The sequence below is a fragment of the Vulpes vulpes genome, chromosome 14 (genome assembly GCF_048418805.1).
Source record: "Vulpes vulpes isolate BD-2025 chromosome 14, VulVul3, whole genome shotgun sequence".
NCBI classification, from domain to species: domain Eukaryota; kingdom Metazoa; phylum Chordata; class Mammalia; order Carnivora; family Canidae; genus Vulpes; species Vulpes vulpes.
This window is the reverse complement of record NC_132793.1, coordinates 34,215,835-34,231,227: the sequence shown is the minus strand read 5'-3', so window position 1 is coordinate 34,231,227 and position 15,393 is coordinate 34,215,835. Positions and strand designations below refer to the sequence as shown.

Below are 15,393 nucleotides of genomic sequence, written 5' to 3'. Positions count from 1 at the left end.
GAGAGAGGCAGAGACATAGGCAGAGGGAGAAGCAGGCTCCCTGTGGGGAGCCCGATGAGAAACTTGATCCCAAGACCCTGGGATCATGACCCGAACCAAAGGCAGACACTCAACCACTGGGCCACCCAGGCTCCCCAGACACTTTTTTTTTTTTTTTTAAGCAGCTAAGTGTTGAGTAAACATATAGGCACACATGTTACAGTTATAATTGAGGATAAAGAGACCAAGGTTAGTTGCTGGATTTTGAGGTAAGCTTTGGAGAAATGCTTGCTTAGTCCAGGGCTCACTCACACCCTCAGATTCCTCCCAAAAGGTGGATTGCATTGCAGAACCCCAGGTGGCACCAGTCACACCATACAATTTTTTTGTCTTAAAGATTTTACTTTTAAGTAATCTCTGCATCCAATGTGGGGCTCGAACCCACAATTCTGAGATCAAGAGTCATACTCCCCACTGACTGAGCCAGCCAGGCGCCTCTCACACTGTTCATGAATAGGCAGTTAATGGAAATGATGGAAATGAGCAAAGCTGACTTAATGCAACAGCTCTGGCCATGCCCAGAGCTAGACAGGGAGCTCCTGGGAAGGTGCAGGTGCCACTCTGCTTCATACCAGCCTTTTATTGCCCAGGCTTCAAAAAAAGCTGGAAAACTAATTTTGCGTGTGTGTGTGTGTGTGTGTGTATGTGTGTGAAACTGCCTAATTTTAAGTCACTGAGGCCAAACAAAGCACATCTTCAGACCACATTTGGCTCAGAAGCTGTTTATTTGTACACTCTGCCCAGAGGAGCAGAATTTTTCTGGAATTCTGGGATTGTGTCAAGGTGAGCAATGCACCCACAGCAATGGTGGAGTGAGAGGGCTATGCTGGGAAATGCAAAGGACCAAAGGACCTGCAGTCCACCATGCCCTATCTCCTGGCCCCAGTGACTGGACAAAGGTGGTGAGAAAAGGGCAAGTGAGGACTGAATGCTAGACTGAGGAATTTGAGGGCTCCTTGACAGTTTTTCTTTTTGCTTGATACTTGTCAGGTGTCTCTTATGATATTCCAGAAACAAATTTTATTTATTAGTTTCATGTGAAACTATGATGGTGAATGCATCAGACTGATGTTTAAAATACTGTGTTAACCAAGGGCAGGATGTACAAATTCTAATACCTGTCTGTCATGGAGAGTGCTAACAGAAGCAACTGTAGATCACCGAGGGCTAGATGGTATTAGACGCACCAGCCTCTCTGCAGCCAGCGTGGGATGCCCTCTCAATTCCACTATAAAGGAAAGGAATCCAAGACATTGGGGTTCCTGGGTGGCCCAGTTCGTTAAGCGTCTGCCTCCAGTTCAGGCCATGATCTCAGAGTCCTAGGATCAAGTCCCCTGTCAGGTTCCCTGCTCAGCAGGGAGTCTTTCTTCCTCTGCCTCTCTCCCTCCCCACCATTCATGTGCTCTCTTTCTCGCTCACTCACTCTCTCTCAAATAGATAAAATTAAAAAAAAAAAGAAATCCAAGGTGTCATTAAAGGTCTTTTTTTTTTAAAGATTTCGTTTATTTATTCATGAGACACACACACACACAGAGGCAGAGACACAGACAGAGGGAGAAGCAGGCTCTATGCAGGGAGCCCAATGTGGGACTTGATCCCAGGACCCTGGGATCTCCACCTGAGCCAAAGGCAGATGCTCAACCACTGAGCCACCCACGTGCCTCTAAAGGTCTTTACTAAAGACTTTATTAAAAGTCATGTAACTTGCTAGAGGCCACACAGTTAACAGCAGGATTGGTGTTTGAATACATCTTAGAGTTTAAAGTCTGAATTGCACTATTGCCCTATTTCATTCAGTATTCTGTGCTAATAGCAACTTCTAAGGAACTTAATTTGAAGCTGAAATATAGAGATGTGTAAATGTAAGCATCATTCTCAGAGAGCTTACTTGGTTACACTCAAAAGGCATTATTCATGTATAAAAAGCTAAATGAGTTAAATAGAACAGCTAAACACAAATGCCTGTAGTAATAATACAATAGTAGAATTAAAATTTTGACATCATCACTGGAAAATTGAATAATTCCCTTTTATAGATATGTGAGCTGAAAAGCAGAAACCAAATTCCTTGTCATGATCAAAAGAATCAGTGGAAGTCAACACCTATGACTTTATTTCTGCCCAGTCTTTTCCCAAATATTCTTTTTTATCAGTTTGGATAAAATAAGCATAAAATCCTTTCACATCTTACCGGAAATTACAAAAGAAACAAAAGAACAAGAAATGTCAATTTTGTCAATTTAATAGAGATCTTCCTGGAATCCAATTAAATAAATTTCAAGGAAAGTTCAGAAGATAGTTGCGCTAAAGTTCGCTTAGTTGGGTGGAGAAAATTGTGCATAATGAACAACAGCAGTAGGTGCTTGCCCTCTAGTGGCCAAATGTAAGTGTTACATTATTTTTTCCTTCAAAACATGGAATAATGGATCTGTTACAACAAGAAGATTTTATTTTAAAAAATTTATGTCTTTCCTACTTCCAAAGAGAACAGAAGTGACTTTAAAATATAACACAAGTGTATCAATAAGAGGATAGCTGGAAAGACCGTTTTTTGACAAGTTTTGCAGGAGAAGATGCCATTTGGTATGCTAGTTGAAAAGACTTCCCTCCACGGCATTGAAAATTTGGATCTGACAATCAAGGAATAGAAAACTAGAATTTGGAGGATTTATTCAAGAGGGTAATAAAGTAAGAGGTCTTCCAGATACCAAATATTTATTGTACTAGTGGAGGTGTTGGGTCATGCTGACCTGCCCAAGTCACCTAAAAAGTACAGTCCCCTCTGTGTAGCGTTTAGGATGACAGCAGCTTGATTCAGATACCAAATGAATAAGGGGCAAAGTCATCAGTTTTTTACAGAATATCAAGGTCAAGGTTTATAATTTCATCACGTAGAAATCCAATCCAGTCAGGACAGGTGTGGGCAGGGAGGATGGTTTTGTCAGAACTAGCTTTTCCCTCAGGATAGAACTCCCTCAAACACATGTATTAATTGGTGCCTTGAATTTATATTACCTGAATGAAATTAAATAATGTATCAACTGCACAGCTCTAAGGAATTAAAAACATCTCTAAAAACCTCCTGATGTATGTAATCTGAAGTATTTCAGGATGCAGTATACTAGTATTTGCTGACTAGTATACTAGTATATACTGGCTTTGAAATGAATCAAAAAATAAGACAGAATAATGAGTGGATAGAGAGATGGAGAGAGATATAGATGTGATAAAGCAAAGGCATCAAAATTTAAATTGTGGAACCCAGGTGATTGATACATAGATATTCATTACACAATTCTTTCAACATTTGGGTACATTTAAAAATTTTTATAATAAATGATGGTAAAACTATATTGTGAAGAATCTACCAGACCGAGTTAGATGCATGAGACAACTTTAAAGAGCTGAATAAATTTATCTGTTGACTTCAGTTTTTGTCATATCTGTGATCGCATACAAAAATCATCAGCATTCACATCGTATCTTTGTTGAAACATCTGTGACAGCTGTAAGTTGACATGTATATGCATGGATTTTAATTAATGTTAGTCTTCCTCCAAATTGTAAGGCCTATGAGAGCATCTGATTTTGCTCATCATTATATATAGTATGTGATGCCAGCATGGTGACTGGCAAAGTTGTGTTCAAATATTTTTTTATTGAACGAATAAATGAAGAAATTTGCATTTTGTTTTTAGCTCATATATAATTACTACATATACTATCACTGACAAGTTCCTGAAACTAAAGAACCACCCATTATGCTAACATAAGAAAACACATTTTTTGAATGAATGAATCAGTGAGTGAATGAAGATGCTGCTCTTTCTCTTGTCTGTAGAGAATCTGCATTTGATTCAGAATTACAGCAGCTTATTTAGAAAGAGATTAAAGGGAGACACTATTTTAGATATGTTACATATGTTATCGTTTCTGCCAACTTTAAGGAATATTTGATTAACTCTCCACAGAAATCAGAAGAAACGAATGCTTCATAGTTGGGCAGATAAAACGGATTCTTCTTTTTAAAATGAAAGTAGACCAACCACCCTTAACATCCATCTTGTGGGAATGTGTCTTTCAAATTAACTAAGCCAGATCACTTGGCAAAGACTAGGGTCAATCACTCACAGAACAGATTCAGGACAATTCCCTGAGAAAAGAGTTTCTCCTGGAGCCCTGCTTGGATTCTGTGATAAAGCTGACATTTTAGAGTGGATGGAATAATGACGTTTTAATTCTACATGGAGAGAGCCCCATGTAAGAAACAGATGTAGGACTCCAAAGCACTGGTTCTCAATGTGTTGTACCTTAACCAGCAGCATCAGCATCACTAACAAACTCATTAGAAATGCAAATTCACCCCGGACCTACTCAGTCAGAAACTCTCAGGGCAAGTGGAGCACTCTGTGCTTGAAGAAGTGATCCAGGTGATTCTGACAGATGCTTCAGTCTGAAGACCTTGCTGCTTAAAATTTGTCAGGTCAGTAGCAGCAGCATTCTTGGAAATGCCTTAAAAATGCAGAATTTTGTGCTCTGCTTCAGAACAATTAAATCTGAATCTGCATTGCAACAAGATCCCCAGATGATCTGTATGCATATTAAAATTCGAGAAGCCTCAGAGTGAAAAATCTTTTCATTGACAGTCACACTTTTACAATGCCTATGGTTTGGGACCTGGCATGGACTACAGTATTCAAATTTCTGGATGTATAGCTGTTTTGGGCAGATGAACTCAAAGCTCCTTAGTTGAATCCATCGAAATGTGAAAAATTGTTATGGAGGAGGTTTGTAAAAGCAGTGAAATTGAATCAATATTTGAGTAGTTTCAACTCAAATTCATATATGGTCTTCTCTTGAGAACTCATTGAAAAAGACTAGTTCCTCCATTTTTTGCCTATTGCTCTTAGGCAAGTCAATTTACTATTATAAGCAACCACTCCCTCTTTTAGAAATGGGGATTATATATTGTCTAGTTAGGGCTCAGTTTTATCCAGGGCACCCAATAAAATGCCTTGGAAACTCCAAAGCTGTATAGAAATGAAAGGGATAATGTCATTATCTAAAGGACATTTCCAGGGGAACTTTGGGTGGCTCAGTGGTTGAGTGTCTGCCTTTGGCTCAGGTTGTGATCCCGAGGTCTGGGGATCTAGTCCTGCATCAGGTTCCCCTTGGGGAGTCTGCTTCTTCCTCTGCCTATGTCTCTGCCTCTCTCTGTCTGTCTCTCATGAATGAATAAATAAAATCTTTTTTTTAAAAAAATAAAGGACATCTCCAAAAAGGCAAACTTTTTCTTCCTACTCTGTTGGATGCTTTAAAGTTCAGGGATTGTGAGAAATTATTTCTATAAATTGGCATTTTGCTCAGTTATTATTTGGGGAGAAAGATTTTCATTTAAAGAGAATCCAAAATGACCAGTAAACCTCATCTTTGATTTTAGTGCTGAGTTCTTGAACCATGGATAAGGTATCAAACTCTGATACCCAAAGCTTTCTTTTAAATTAAACACTGTAACCTTATGAATCACCTTGAATTTTTGCTGTCATTATTTTATTTGTGAAATCCACACTAGTAAGACCATAAAATCTTTTTCTTTTCAAATAATCAAATCCCATCAAAGATGCCTATAGTACCATACACTGAATAAAGGAATAAATTATTTTAGATGCATTCCAGCTCATTTATAAGAACACAGGAGTCTGACAACTTAAAAACAGGCCTCTTGGAATGAATGAAATTATGGTATTACTAAACAACTTTCCTTTCCAAAATCAGTGATATGTAAGACCACCTTCATTCATATAAGACGCAGAAGCCAGTGTGCAAACTAATCAAATGGAACCCACATATATAAATTTCACTATTGAAGAAGAATATAGTATCCAGTGATGTAAATGAGGGGAAGAAGGAATCTTGACATTTGATTTAACAAAAAATTTAATTCAAAGGATGCTACTGTTTAAAGTAAAGGTCTTACATTCTGTACCTAGTTATCCAACAACATGCTATAGAGGCCAGAAAGAGAAATGAAGGGCTAGTCCTTGTTAATGGTTACTAGAAAATTGCAGTTTTGTAATTGAGGTAGTATGATGGGGTGTAGTGGAGACCCTAGTTACTCAAAGTATGCTCCACAGAACAGTATTATCCTATCACCTGGGGCTTGTGAGAGTTGTTGAGCTTCTCTCCACCCCAGACCTGCTGACTCAGGATCAGCATTTCATCATGATACCCTGGTCTGCACATTAGACTTCTAGAAATGCTGGTATAATACATGAATTATGGAGCTGGATGGCTTGGATTTCAACACCAACTCTGCTCCTTATTGGTTATGTGACACTGGCTGAGAAATTTAATCTCTCAGTACTCAGTTTCCTCATCTGTTAAATGGGAATAATCATAGCAAACAAGACATACGGATGCTTTAAGACGTAAGTGTATTAATACATGAAAGGGCTCAGAACAGTGCCAGGTACATAGTAAGCACTCAGTAAAATACTTCTGCATTCCCCAACATGCTAAAAAGCAAGTGACATCCAAATATCACACTTGGACATTAATGATGCCACATAATATTTTGTAATCAATACATTGGGTATTTACCTTTTTCTCTTTACAGGTATATTTTAAAAATAGAAAATCAGGAGTGTTACTGAAGTCTTCTCAGGCATTTCTAGAACCATATGAAAACATTAAGGTTGTGAAACTTTTTAAAAATTAAGAATTTTTTTAAAAGAGGGATGCCTGGGTGGCTCAGTGGTTAAGCGCCTGCCTTTAGCTCAGGGTGTGATCCTGGAGTCCTGGGATCGAGTCCCACATCAGGCTCCCTGCATGGAGCCTGCTTCTCCCTCTGCCTGTGTCTCTGCCTTTCTCTCTGTGTCTCTCATGAATAAATAAATAAAATCTTAAAAAAAATAGAATTTTTTAAAAAGAAAAATATATGTATACCTACTTGTTAGAAGAATATATACCAAGAATGTTAACAGTATCTGCAAAATTACTGAGGGCCTTTTTTAAAAAAAATTTTTATTTATTTATGATAGTCACAGAGAGAGAGAGAGAGAGGCAGAGATATAGGCAGAGGGAGAAGCAGGCTCCATGCACCGGGAGCCCGATGTGGGATTTGATCCCGGGTCTCCAGGATCATGCCCTGGGCCAAAGGCAGGCACTAAACCACTGTGCCACCCAGGGATCCCTACTGAGGGCCTTTTTAATGGTATATTATGTTTAAAATTTTCTATAATACCTTTCAAAATAAAGAAATAGCTATAAATATTATAAAGCCTTTGTTACAATTTAGATTAGGTAACTTTCTACAATTTTACTAACCCAGCATCCTGAATGACAACTTTAAAAGACACAATATAAATCCAGAAACTCCAATCTCTATTCTTTAACTTACATAAATATACGATGGATTTCTAGATAGATATCCATCTATCTTTTCACATGATCTGAAACAAATGCCTAGTGTTCAAAGCATGGGGGAGTTTTCAACTTGCCTACTTATTTGGTTTGCAAATTACTCTATGAAGATAATTTATTAAAGTATTACAAATCTGGGAATATTTTGCAGGTCCAATGAAGTCTTGAATTTTCAAATAGAAATGACCTTTATAACTACCAAGTTAAAAGGATTATACTAAAAAAGTCTTTGCTGCTAAAATAGTGTCCCCAGTGCCTGCCATGTCCTAGATAGAATTTTCTTTTGAGAAAACCACAGCTACTTATTTTCAGTGGCCTCATTCAAACAAACTCACATTATTACAAGGCAAGATAAAGGGCACACTGGTGTTCAATGGTGTGGAGTGACTCTTCCTAGAGTTACATGATAAGGGCAAATGATTTTTTGTCTTGAGCTCAAAAATGAGGTCATTCAGGGTTTTGACATTTCAAAGGAAAAAAATTATATTTTCTCTGTTGGACCATTTGGAATCTATGGGATTCAACGCCTCTAAAATTATTTTTAAAACTGAAAATATCTAAATAGCCTCTAAATTTAATGAACATTATACATTTACTGAAAATCTTTTCTGATCACCATTGCCAGAGGAGAAACAAAAATAAAGTTGACCTAAAATGCTACTTCTGTATTTTTGTAGCCATTAGTGTTGTATTCTCTTTAAATAGAGTTTTGATATGTGATGTTTGGTGCAAAGATAAGGCTTTGAAAGGACAGTGTGACAGGATCCCTGACATCTTGAAGCCCCTAGGTCTCCCATTCCTTAGAGTGACATTTTTTTGCAAACACTAGAAAAATGGTCTCTCTGGTGCTCCAGTAAAATACACCATTAGGAGACTTTTTATTTCAATTGCCATACTATATAAGCAGAAACTGACGGTGTCTTGAAATGTTCTCTTCAACTGTGGGCTCACTCCTTGGAGAACCTGGCTAACAAATATGTAGACATCCAGGACAGAAAAAGTATTGTTTCTAAATAGGGACAATACATGAAATTTCACTTGAAAATGCTTTCTTTGAACTTCTAGTTCCTAGGAGGGAGAAAACACACACACACACACACACACACACACACACACATCCAGTTGATTAAAGAGATTCCTGTTTTCTAACTGGAGAAGAATGTTATTAGGGATTATTTCTACCTACACAAATTATCTTTACTTTAAATTGTATTGTATTACATATGTTAGTGAGCTAAAGCAAGTAGAAGAGGAAAGAATTCTGGAGCTTCTGTCAGATTTCTAAGGACAGCCTCTAAATCCATATTGGTGTCTATAGGAGCAAAATGAGAAATTCATTGAATTTTCTCCTCTTTATCTTTTCAAAGGTCATTGGAAAGAAAAAAGTGCTATTATCTTTAAAGAACCACAGAATTAAAGAGGTAACTATTGCCATCGTTCAAATTCTGGTTTCCAGACAAAAAAATTCAGGAAAGGCATTCATTCTTGATTTTCAGTATAAAACAGCAGCTAGGGCAGCCTGGGGGGACTCAGCGGTTTAGCGCCGCCTTCAGCCCAGGGCCTGATCCTGGACACCCGGGATCGAGTCCCACGTCGGGTTCCCTGCCCGGAGCCTGCTTCTCCCTCTGCCTGTGTCTCTGCCTCTCTCTCTCTCTCTCTCTCTCTCTCTAATAAATAAATAAATACAATCTTTAAAAAAAAAAAACGGCAGTTATTCATCATTGTTGTGTTCCCTCTAAGCAGAAGGCGACATGGCGGTGGTTTTGATTTACTGAGACAATGGTCTCAGGAGAAAACTGCAGGAAGGTGAGGAAAGCAGGGTAAGAGGGAAAGAAGATTAAGTTTAAATGTGGTCTCAGCCTGGAGTCCAGCCTTAGCCTTATCCCATGGAGGCTCAGGAGTGTGAACTGCAATACAGAAGTTGCCCACCCAGAAGCAAGTCACCTGGGCTCTCATTCTCCTGGATCTTTCATTTGCTTGGCATGGGTCACTCCATTCCAGGACTAGCCTGCCAGACATCTGCAGCAAAGTAGTTCCTATCAACCCAAGCCAGTTTTCTGGAGAAGTCTGTGGCCATGAGCCATCTGCAGCCCACACCTGCAGCAACCCAGTGGCAGTGGGTGAAGCAGCACTAAAAAGAAGCTCTGGGTAGGACACCAAAATATCTACTTGGAGGGTGGGAAGGCTCCCTCCTTCTGTGAGCCCCACACAAGCAGTGAGTGCTTAGACTAAGCTTTCAAAATTCACGCAGAAGAGGGCCTAGGTGTTTTTCATTAGTTTTTTCCCCTCTGCAGATGCTAAGTATAGATGTTAGAGGCTCAAATAACTTTGGAAGTATATTCATGTCTGCTGTTCACCATACTTTTCTGGCAGTGTAAAATTTTCCCATAACCCTACTTACTGCATGCCACAAAAAGCATTATTTATGAAACTTACCAGTCTAAGTCTAAATTTAAATTTCTTTAAATTTCACTCTCTGCTGGACCTATGGGATATAATGCTGGCGGTGTAAATAAGAGCCTGGAAAATGTTACTTTTATGTTGAATATTTTCCTTCCCTTTCCTTTCCTTTTTTTCTCATGTTCAATTAGTTCAAAACATACCTTAGAGAAAAATTTTCTAAAATTATGTACAAAAAACAAGGAAATAATCATATACGTACTCAAAAATGTGTTTACATATATGTTCACAGAAGATCTGATGGAACAGAGAGCGAAGAAAAGAGTGGAGTATTTCAAATATCCAAAAATAGAGGATTGGAAAAATCAATTACGGTATGGCTATATGACAGAAGACTGTGAAGTCATTAAATGTTGTGTCATAGAACACTTAATGACATGGAATATATTTGCAGTAAGTGAAAATAAAAGGTTAAAACACAGACTGTGAATATTATTCCATTTTATGAAAAAGTAATAACTGTGCATAAAAAGACTAGTTATGTATACACTCCATATTTACAGTGTTATGTCTGGGTGGCTTAGGTATTTGAATTACAGGTAAAATCTTTGGGATTTTCTTTCCTCACGTATAATTTAAAATTTTTCTATGATAAACCTAAGTTTCTTTTGGAATAAGAAAAAAGTTGTTTAATAAATTATATCAGCTCGGGGCACCTGGGTGGCTTAGTCAGTTAAGGGTCCAACTCTTGGTTTTGGCTCAAGTCATGATCTTGAGGTCATGGGATCAAGTCCTGTGTTGGGCTCCATGCTCAGGGAGGAGTCTGCTTGAGATTCTCTCCCTCTCCTGCCCCCTCCCCCCAGCTTGCATGCTCGCTCTCTCTTTCAAATAAATAAATCTTTAAAAAATTAATTATATCAACTTTAATAGACTTGCTATTAGTTATAAATATCCAAACAATTTTCAAAATTTTGTTCTCCCATTCTGATAGTTCTCCATTTTTGTCTCATCTTTCCCCATGAATCTATCCTTAGAATATTAAAATGAAATATGAAAATACCTCATTTCTTTCACTATTTTTAATATTGGCATCATCTCTAATCACTAAATTATATTTCACTTAAAAAAAAAAAAAAACTAAAGGACTCGGGCAACCCCGGTGGCTCAGTGGTTTAGCGCTGCTGTCGGCTCAGTGTGTGATCCTGGAGACCCAGGATCAAGTCCCACATCAGGCTCCCTGCATGGAGCCTGCTTCTCCCTCTGCCTGTGTCTCTGCCTCTCTCTGTGTGTGTGTGTGTGTCTCTCATGAATAAATAAATAAAACCTAAAAAAAAAATTCCCAACTTAAAAAAAAAAACAAACCGAAAGGACTGCCTGTCTACATAGAAGCTTTCTATTTTTAAATTTCACTTCTAATATTTCTAGACCCTTCCTTAATTATTCTTTGCAGTGTGACACCTAATTTAGAAAAATATATCAATTGTTTGGAAATATATAATGTAATACTAGTGATAGATATTTTATGGCCCAAACTATACACCAGGCATATGTATTAAGGACTTTATGTATTATGAGAAGTCACAAAAGCACTTTGAAAATTCTGCACTTTAAAGACAAAAGAAAATATTAAATGAATTGAGGATCATCCTCTTTTCTAAGTGCTTTAATCACCTTTAATCAATATGAAATCAGTTAGAACTTCAATCTGAAATGTCAAGATGTGCACTGTTCTATGTGGTCACAAAAGAAGATGCTGGTCACAGAATACCAGAGGAGAGTGAAATATGAAAAATTCAGTCAATCATGTAGATGTTTTGTGAGATGATGCTGAGCTCCATCAAAGTGTTTTTCCAATGTGCCAGTTTCTTCTCGTGAGGTGTGATGTTACATAGGCAATGCCAGCCACTGGGTGTGGAAATTATGTTTAATGCCATGCATAAGATTACAATACTCACCTCTTTCTTTACTTCTTCTTCATCTTCCAGTGTCAAAGCAGCCAGTTGTTTAGCTCTCTGTTCCATCAGATTCACATATCGTATTGGATTTGACAAAGCTTCAATCACATCTAAATAAGGAAGAGATATTTTAGATCGAAAGTCCTGGATACATTGATAGCTACCATTCATTCATCCATCCATGCATCCATCCAACCAACCATCCATCTATCCATTCACTCATCCATCCATGCATTTATTCATCATCTTTCTACTACTCACCTACCCATCCACCAATTCACCATCATCTTCTACTCTTCCATCTACCATGTAACCCTCCACTCATCCATCCAACATTTTGGAAATGGACAAGAGTCAGGACGCTTTGCTGCAACCTCAGGAAAACAGAACTCAAAGGAGTTCAGCTCTGACAGCTAAACTGGATAATAGGCTCTAGCCCAGGGTGCCTAAATATTCCATAGTTTTTAGTTTCTTTTTGAGGGTCCATCCATTCCAGCACTTGTCCTATTTGGCCCAAATGGTGTTTCATAAATGTAGGAATACATTTCACATTTTAAAAAGCCTGCTTTCCAGACTGTTTAACAACCTAAAGATTGTGTAGAATCCTTCATACATGATACTGCCTAGCTGGAGTGAGTTAGGCCTGCCATCTTTGAATGGATATGTGCTCTAAGTTTGCCACAGTCCCTACTATACCACTCCCCAATACCTCACAACCAGGCCTATAACATTATAACTTTATAACATTATAACCAGGCCTCCAACCACAACTCCAACCACAACTTAACATTATAACTACTTAAATTTATGATTCCTGGTTAAAGTTGTCACAAGTTCATTCTTCTAAACTTAGAATTTCACCCATGATGTGGCTTCTGAAACTGGCTGAAGACAAATTCATTGTATAGACCTAGATACCCTGCTGTAGCATCAGGAAGCATGGGTTAGAAATTGCTAGATCCATAAAAACAATACCAATAGCAGATAAATATGCTCATACTTTATTGGGACTTAAATGAAATCAAATGAAATTGTATCCACAAAGGCTTGAGCAATTTAATAAATATACCTACATAAATAGAAGTAATTCTGAGGCCAGAATTTGCTGCTTATTTATGGACCAGATTTCCATCTAAACCACAAAAATATGGATGGCCCCAGATAGAAATATGCCCTTGAGGTAGGTTGTTTACCTGCATAGGTATCTGGGACATAGTCTTTCACCTCTATGTAGACAAACACAGCTGGAAGCATCAGAGGCTGGTTCCTCTCATTCCTCAGACAGATGTAGTGATAGCCTGGAAAGGTGACAGCAGTACTGTGTGTCACATATTTTCTTCACAATGTTAGTTATAACACAGGAACATCTATGTGATGCAGGTGTTTATTTTAGGTGGCTTTGGATGACAAACAGGTCACTTCTTCTTCATTTTAATTGCATGGTTTTACGTGATTTTTTTTTCCCCGTCAGACAGGAAAACAATGTTGATCTTGATTATTTTCCTTTCCAAACATGTTTTTTTTCCCACAAAAGAGAATTTAAAAATGTATGCCAGAGGCTAAATTATTGGTCCAAATTCTTCCCCTGTACATGATTTCTTGATTTGGGGCTTAGCCATGTGCTTTGTTTTGGACAAGGAATGTTAGTGATGTGGTACAAACAGAGCCTTAAAATACACTTGCAGAGTCAGGCTTGCCCTTATGCATTCCAGTGGGCTGCCATAAAAGTCCATACTGTGGGTGCCACTGTTCCTTCAGAATGAGCACACATGGAAGAGACCTAACTCCAGCCCACAGCCTAAAGCACAGCCGCATGGCTGAGGCCAGCCAAACTCTGTCAACCCACAGACTTGTGAACATAAGGATAAAGTACTTGTAATAAGCTGCTGAGTTTCCAGATAGCTTCCTAAATCATTCTTTAACCACCACCTAAGGTGGTGATGGTTTTCTTTACAACTTTGATAAGTAGTATATCACCATACTATCCATATTATCCATACCTGGCCGAATTGCCTGTACTGGCAAGATCCGGTGACCGATAAATTTACCTCCTTCTTCATAAACTGCTATCCTCAAACAGGCCAGAGAAGGAAGAACCACCTACAGGTAAATTAAGGATACTGTGGTTAAAGAAGAAGCAACTCCAAGAAAGAATCAGAAAGGTAATATTCAAATATGCCCTGTGTTTCAATTTCAAGTAGAAGTTTCTACTTAGCTAACTGATTAGAAGTTAAGTTGTTGCCCTATAATTCAGATTTTCCAAAGGATTACCAGAGATACAGCTTCAGCTATGTTTTATCACTTTGTCCTGAGGAGGGATTTGTTCAACATGTAGCCCATTTTCTTTTGACATGAAATGATAAAAGTTTAAATATATGTTTAAATATAAAGTTAGTAGTCTTATCACTATTAGAGAATTTACTCTTATATTTTCTTTTTCTTTGAGAGAGAGACAGAGAAAGCATGCGCACACACTCACTTGAGTGAGGGGTGGGGAAGGGAGAGAGAAAATCCCAAGCATGCTCCACACCCAGTGTAGAGCCCCATGTGGGGCTCATTCCCATGACCTGAGCTTCAAAGAGTCAGACATTTAACCAACTGAGCCACCCAGATGCCCCTACTCTTACATTTTCAAAGCAAACTGCTTTCATATTTTCTTTTTTTTTTTGCTTTCATATTTTCAAAGCAAAAGCACAAATGCAAAAAAATAGCTTTCAGGACAGCTTTCAAAATGAGATTGCTTTATAAATAAATCCCAAAGGCAGCCCACGTGGCTCAGCGGTTTAGTGCCACCTTCAGCCCAGGGCGTGATCCTGGAGACCGGGGATCGAGTCCCATGTCGGGCTCCCTACATGGAGCCTGCTTTTCCCTCTGCCTGTGTTTCTGCCTCTCTCTCTCACTGTGTCTCTCATGAATAAATACATAAAATCTTTAAAATAAATAAATAAATTGATTAATAATTAATTAATCCCAAATTAGCAACAAGTAAGTAATTGCTCATTTTTCCCCCACCAAGGAAAACATGTGTCTAAAACATGAGGCTGACTATATCCTTCAGAACTTAATTTCCATAACAAGAGCTAATTAACACTTATTGACTATTTTCAAAGTGCCAGACATTTTATAAATATTTTCAGTGTATTAGGGATATTTATTAATAACTCGTTGAAGTAGACACTACTATAAAATCCGAGTAACATATTAAAAATAGTGGGATTACAGAGACATTTAACACAGATGTGCTCTTTATAGGAGACACCCTTTCTAGATCTTTGGCCAGATAAAAGCCAAGGGTAGATATTCTATTCCACTTTCTACTGGACTTCTGCCTTCTTTTGTGTGGCAAGCATGTGTGAAGAAGATTTGCCTTTTTGGTATCAAGTGGAAAAACTTTTAACTCTGTCAGACAGAATCCAGACAAGATAGAATGAGGCTAGCCTGAGACTAGAGTTATAGGAAATTTAATTAATATTCTTTTTTTAAGGAAGTATGGTTTTACGGACTTCCTTCTTTCTGCTACCATATATATTATTCCCTACTTCCCACTCTACTTCACTTGAGTTAACAATAAACCTAT

At 38.1% G+C, this 15,393-nt stretch overlaps 1 protein-coding gene across 2 annotated transcripts in view; it reads right to left on the bottom strand.

Moving 5' to 3' along the window:
- PLCB1 (phospholipase C beta 1) overlaps positions 1–15,393 on the bottom strand; it is a 669,180-nt gene that overhangs the window by 118,625 nt on the left and 535,162 nt on the right. For both annotated transcript variants that reach the window (XM_026012292.2, XM_026012291.2), the window contains exons 21-23: positions 13,817–13,916; positions 13,010–13,114; positions 11,817–11,926 (exon numbers count right to left, since the gene is read on the bottom strand). In XM_026012292.2, coding sequence (XP_025868077.1) covers positions 11,817–11,926; positions 13,010–13,114; positions 13,817–13,916 — 315 coding nt within the window. The remainder of the gene's footprint in view (positions 1–11,816; positions 11,927–13,009; positions 13,115–13,816; positions 13,917–15,393) is intronic.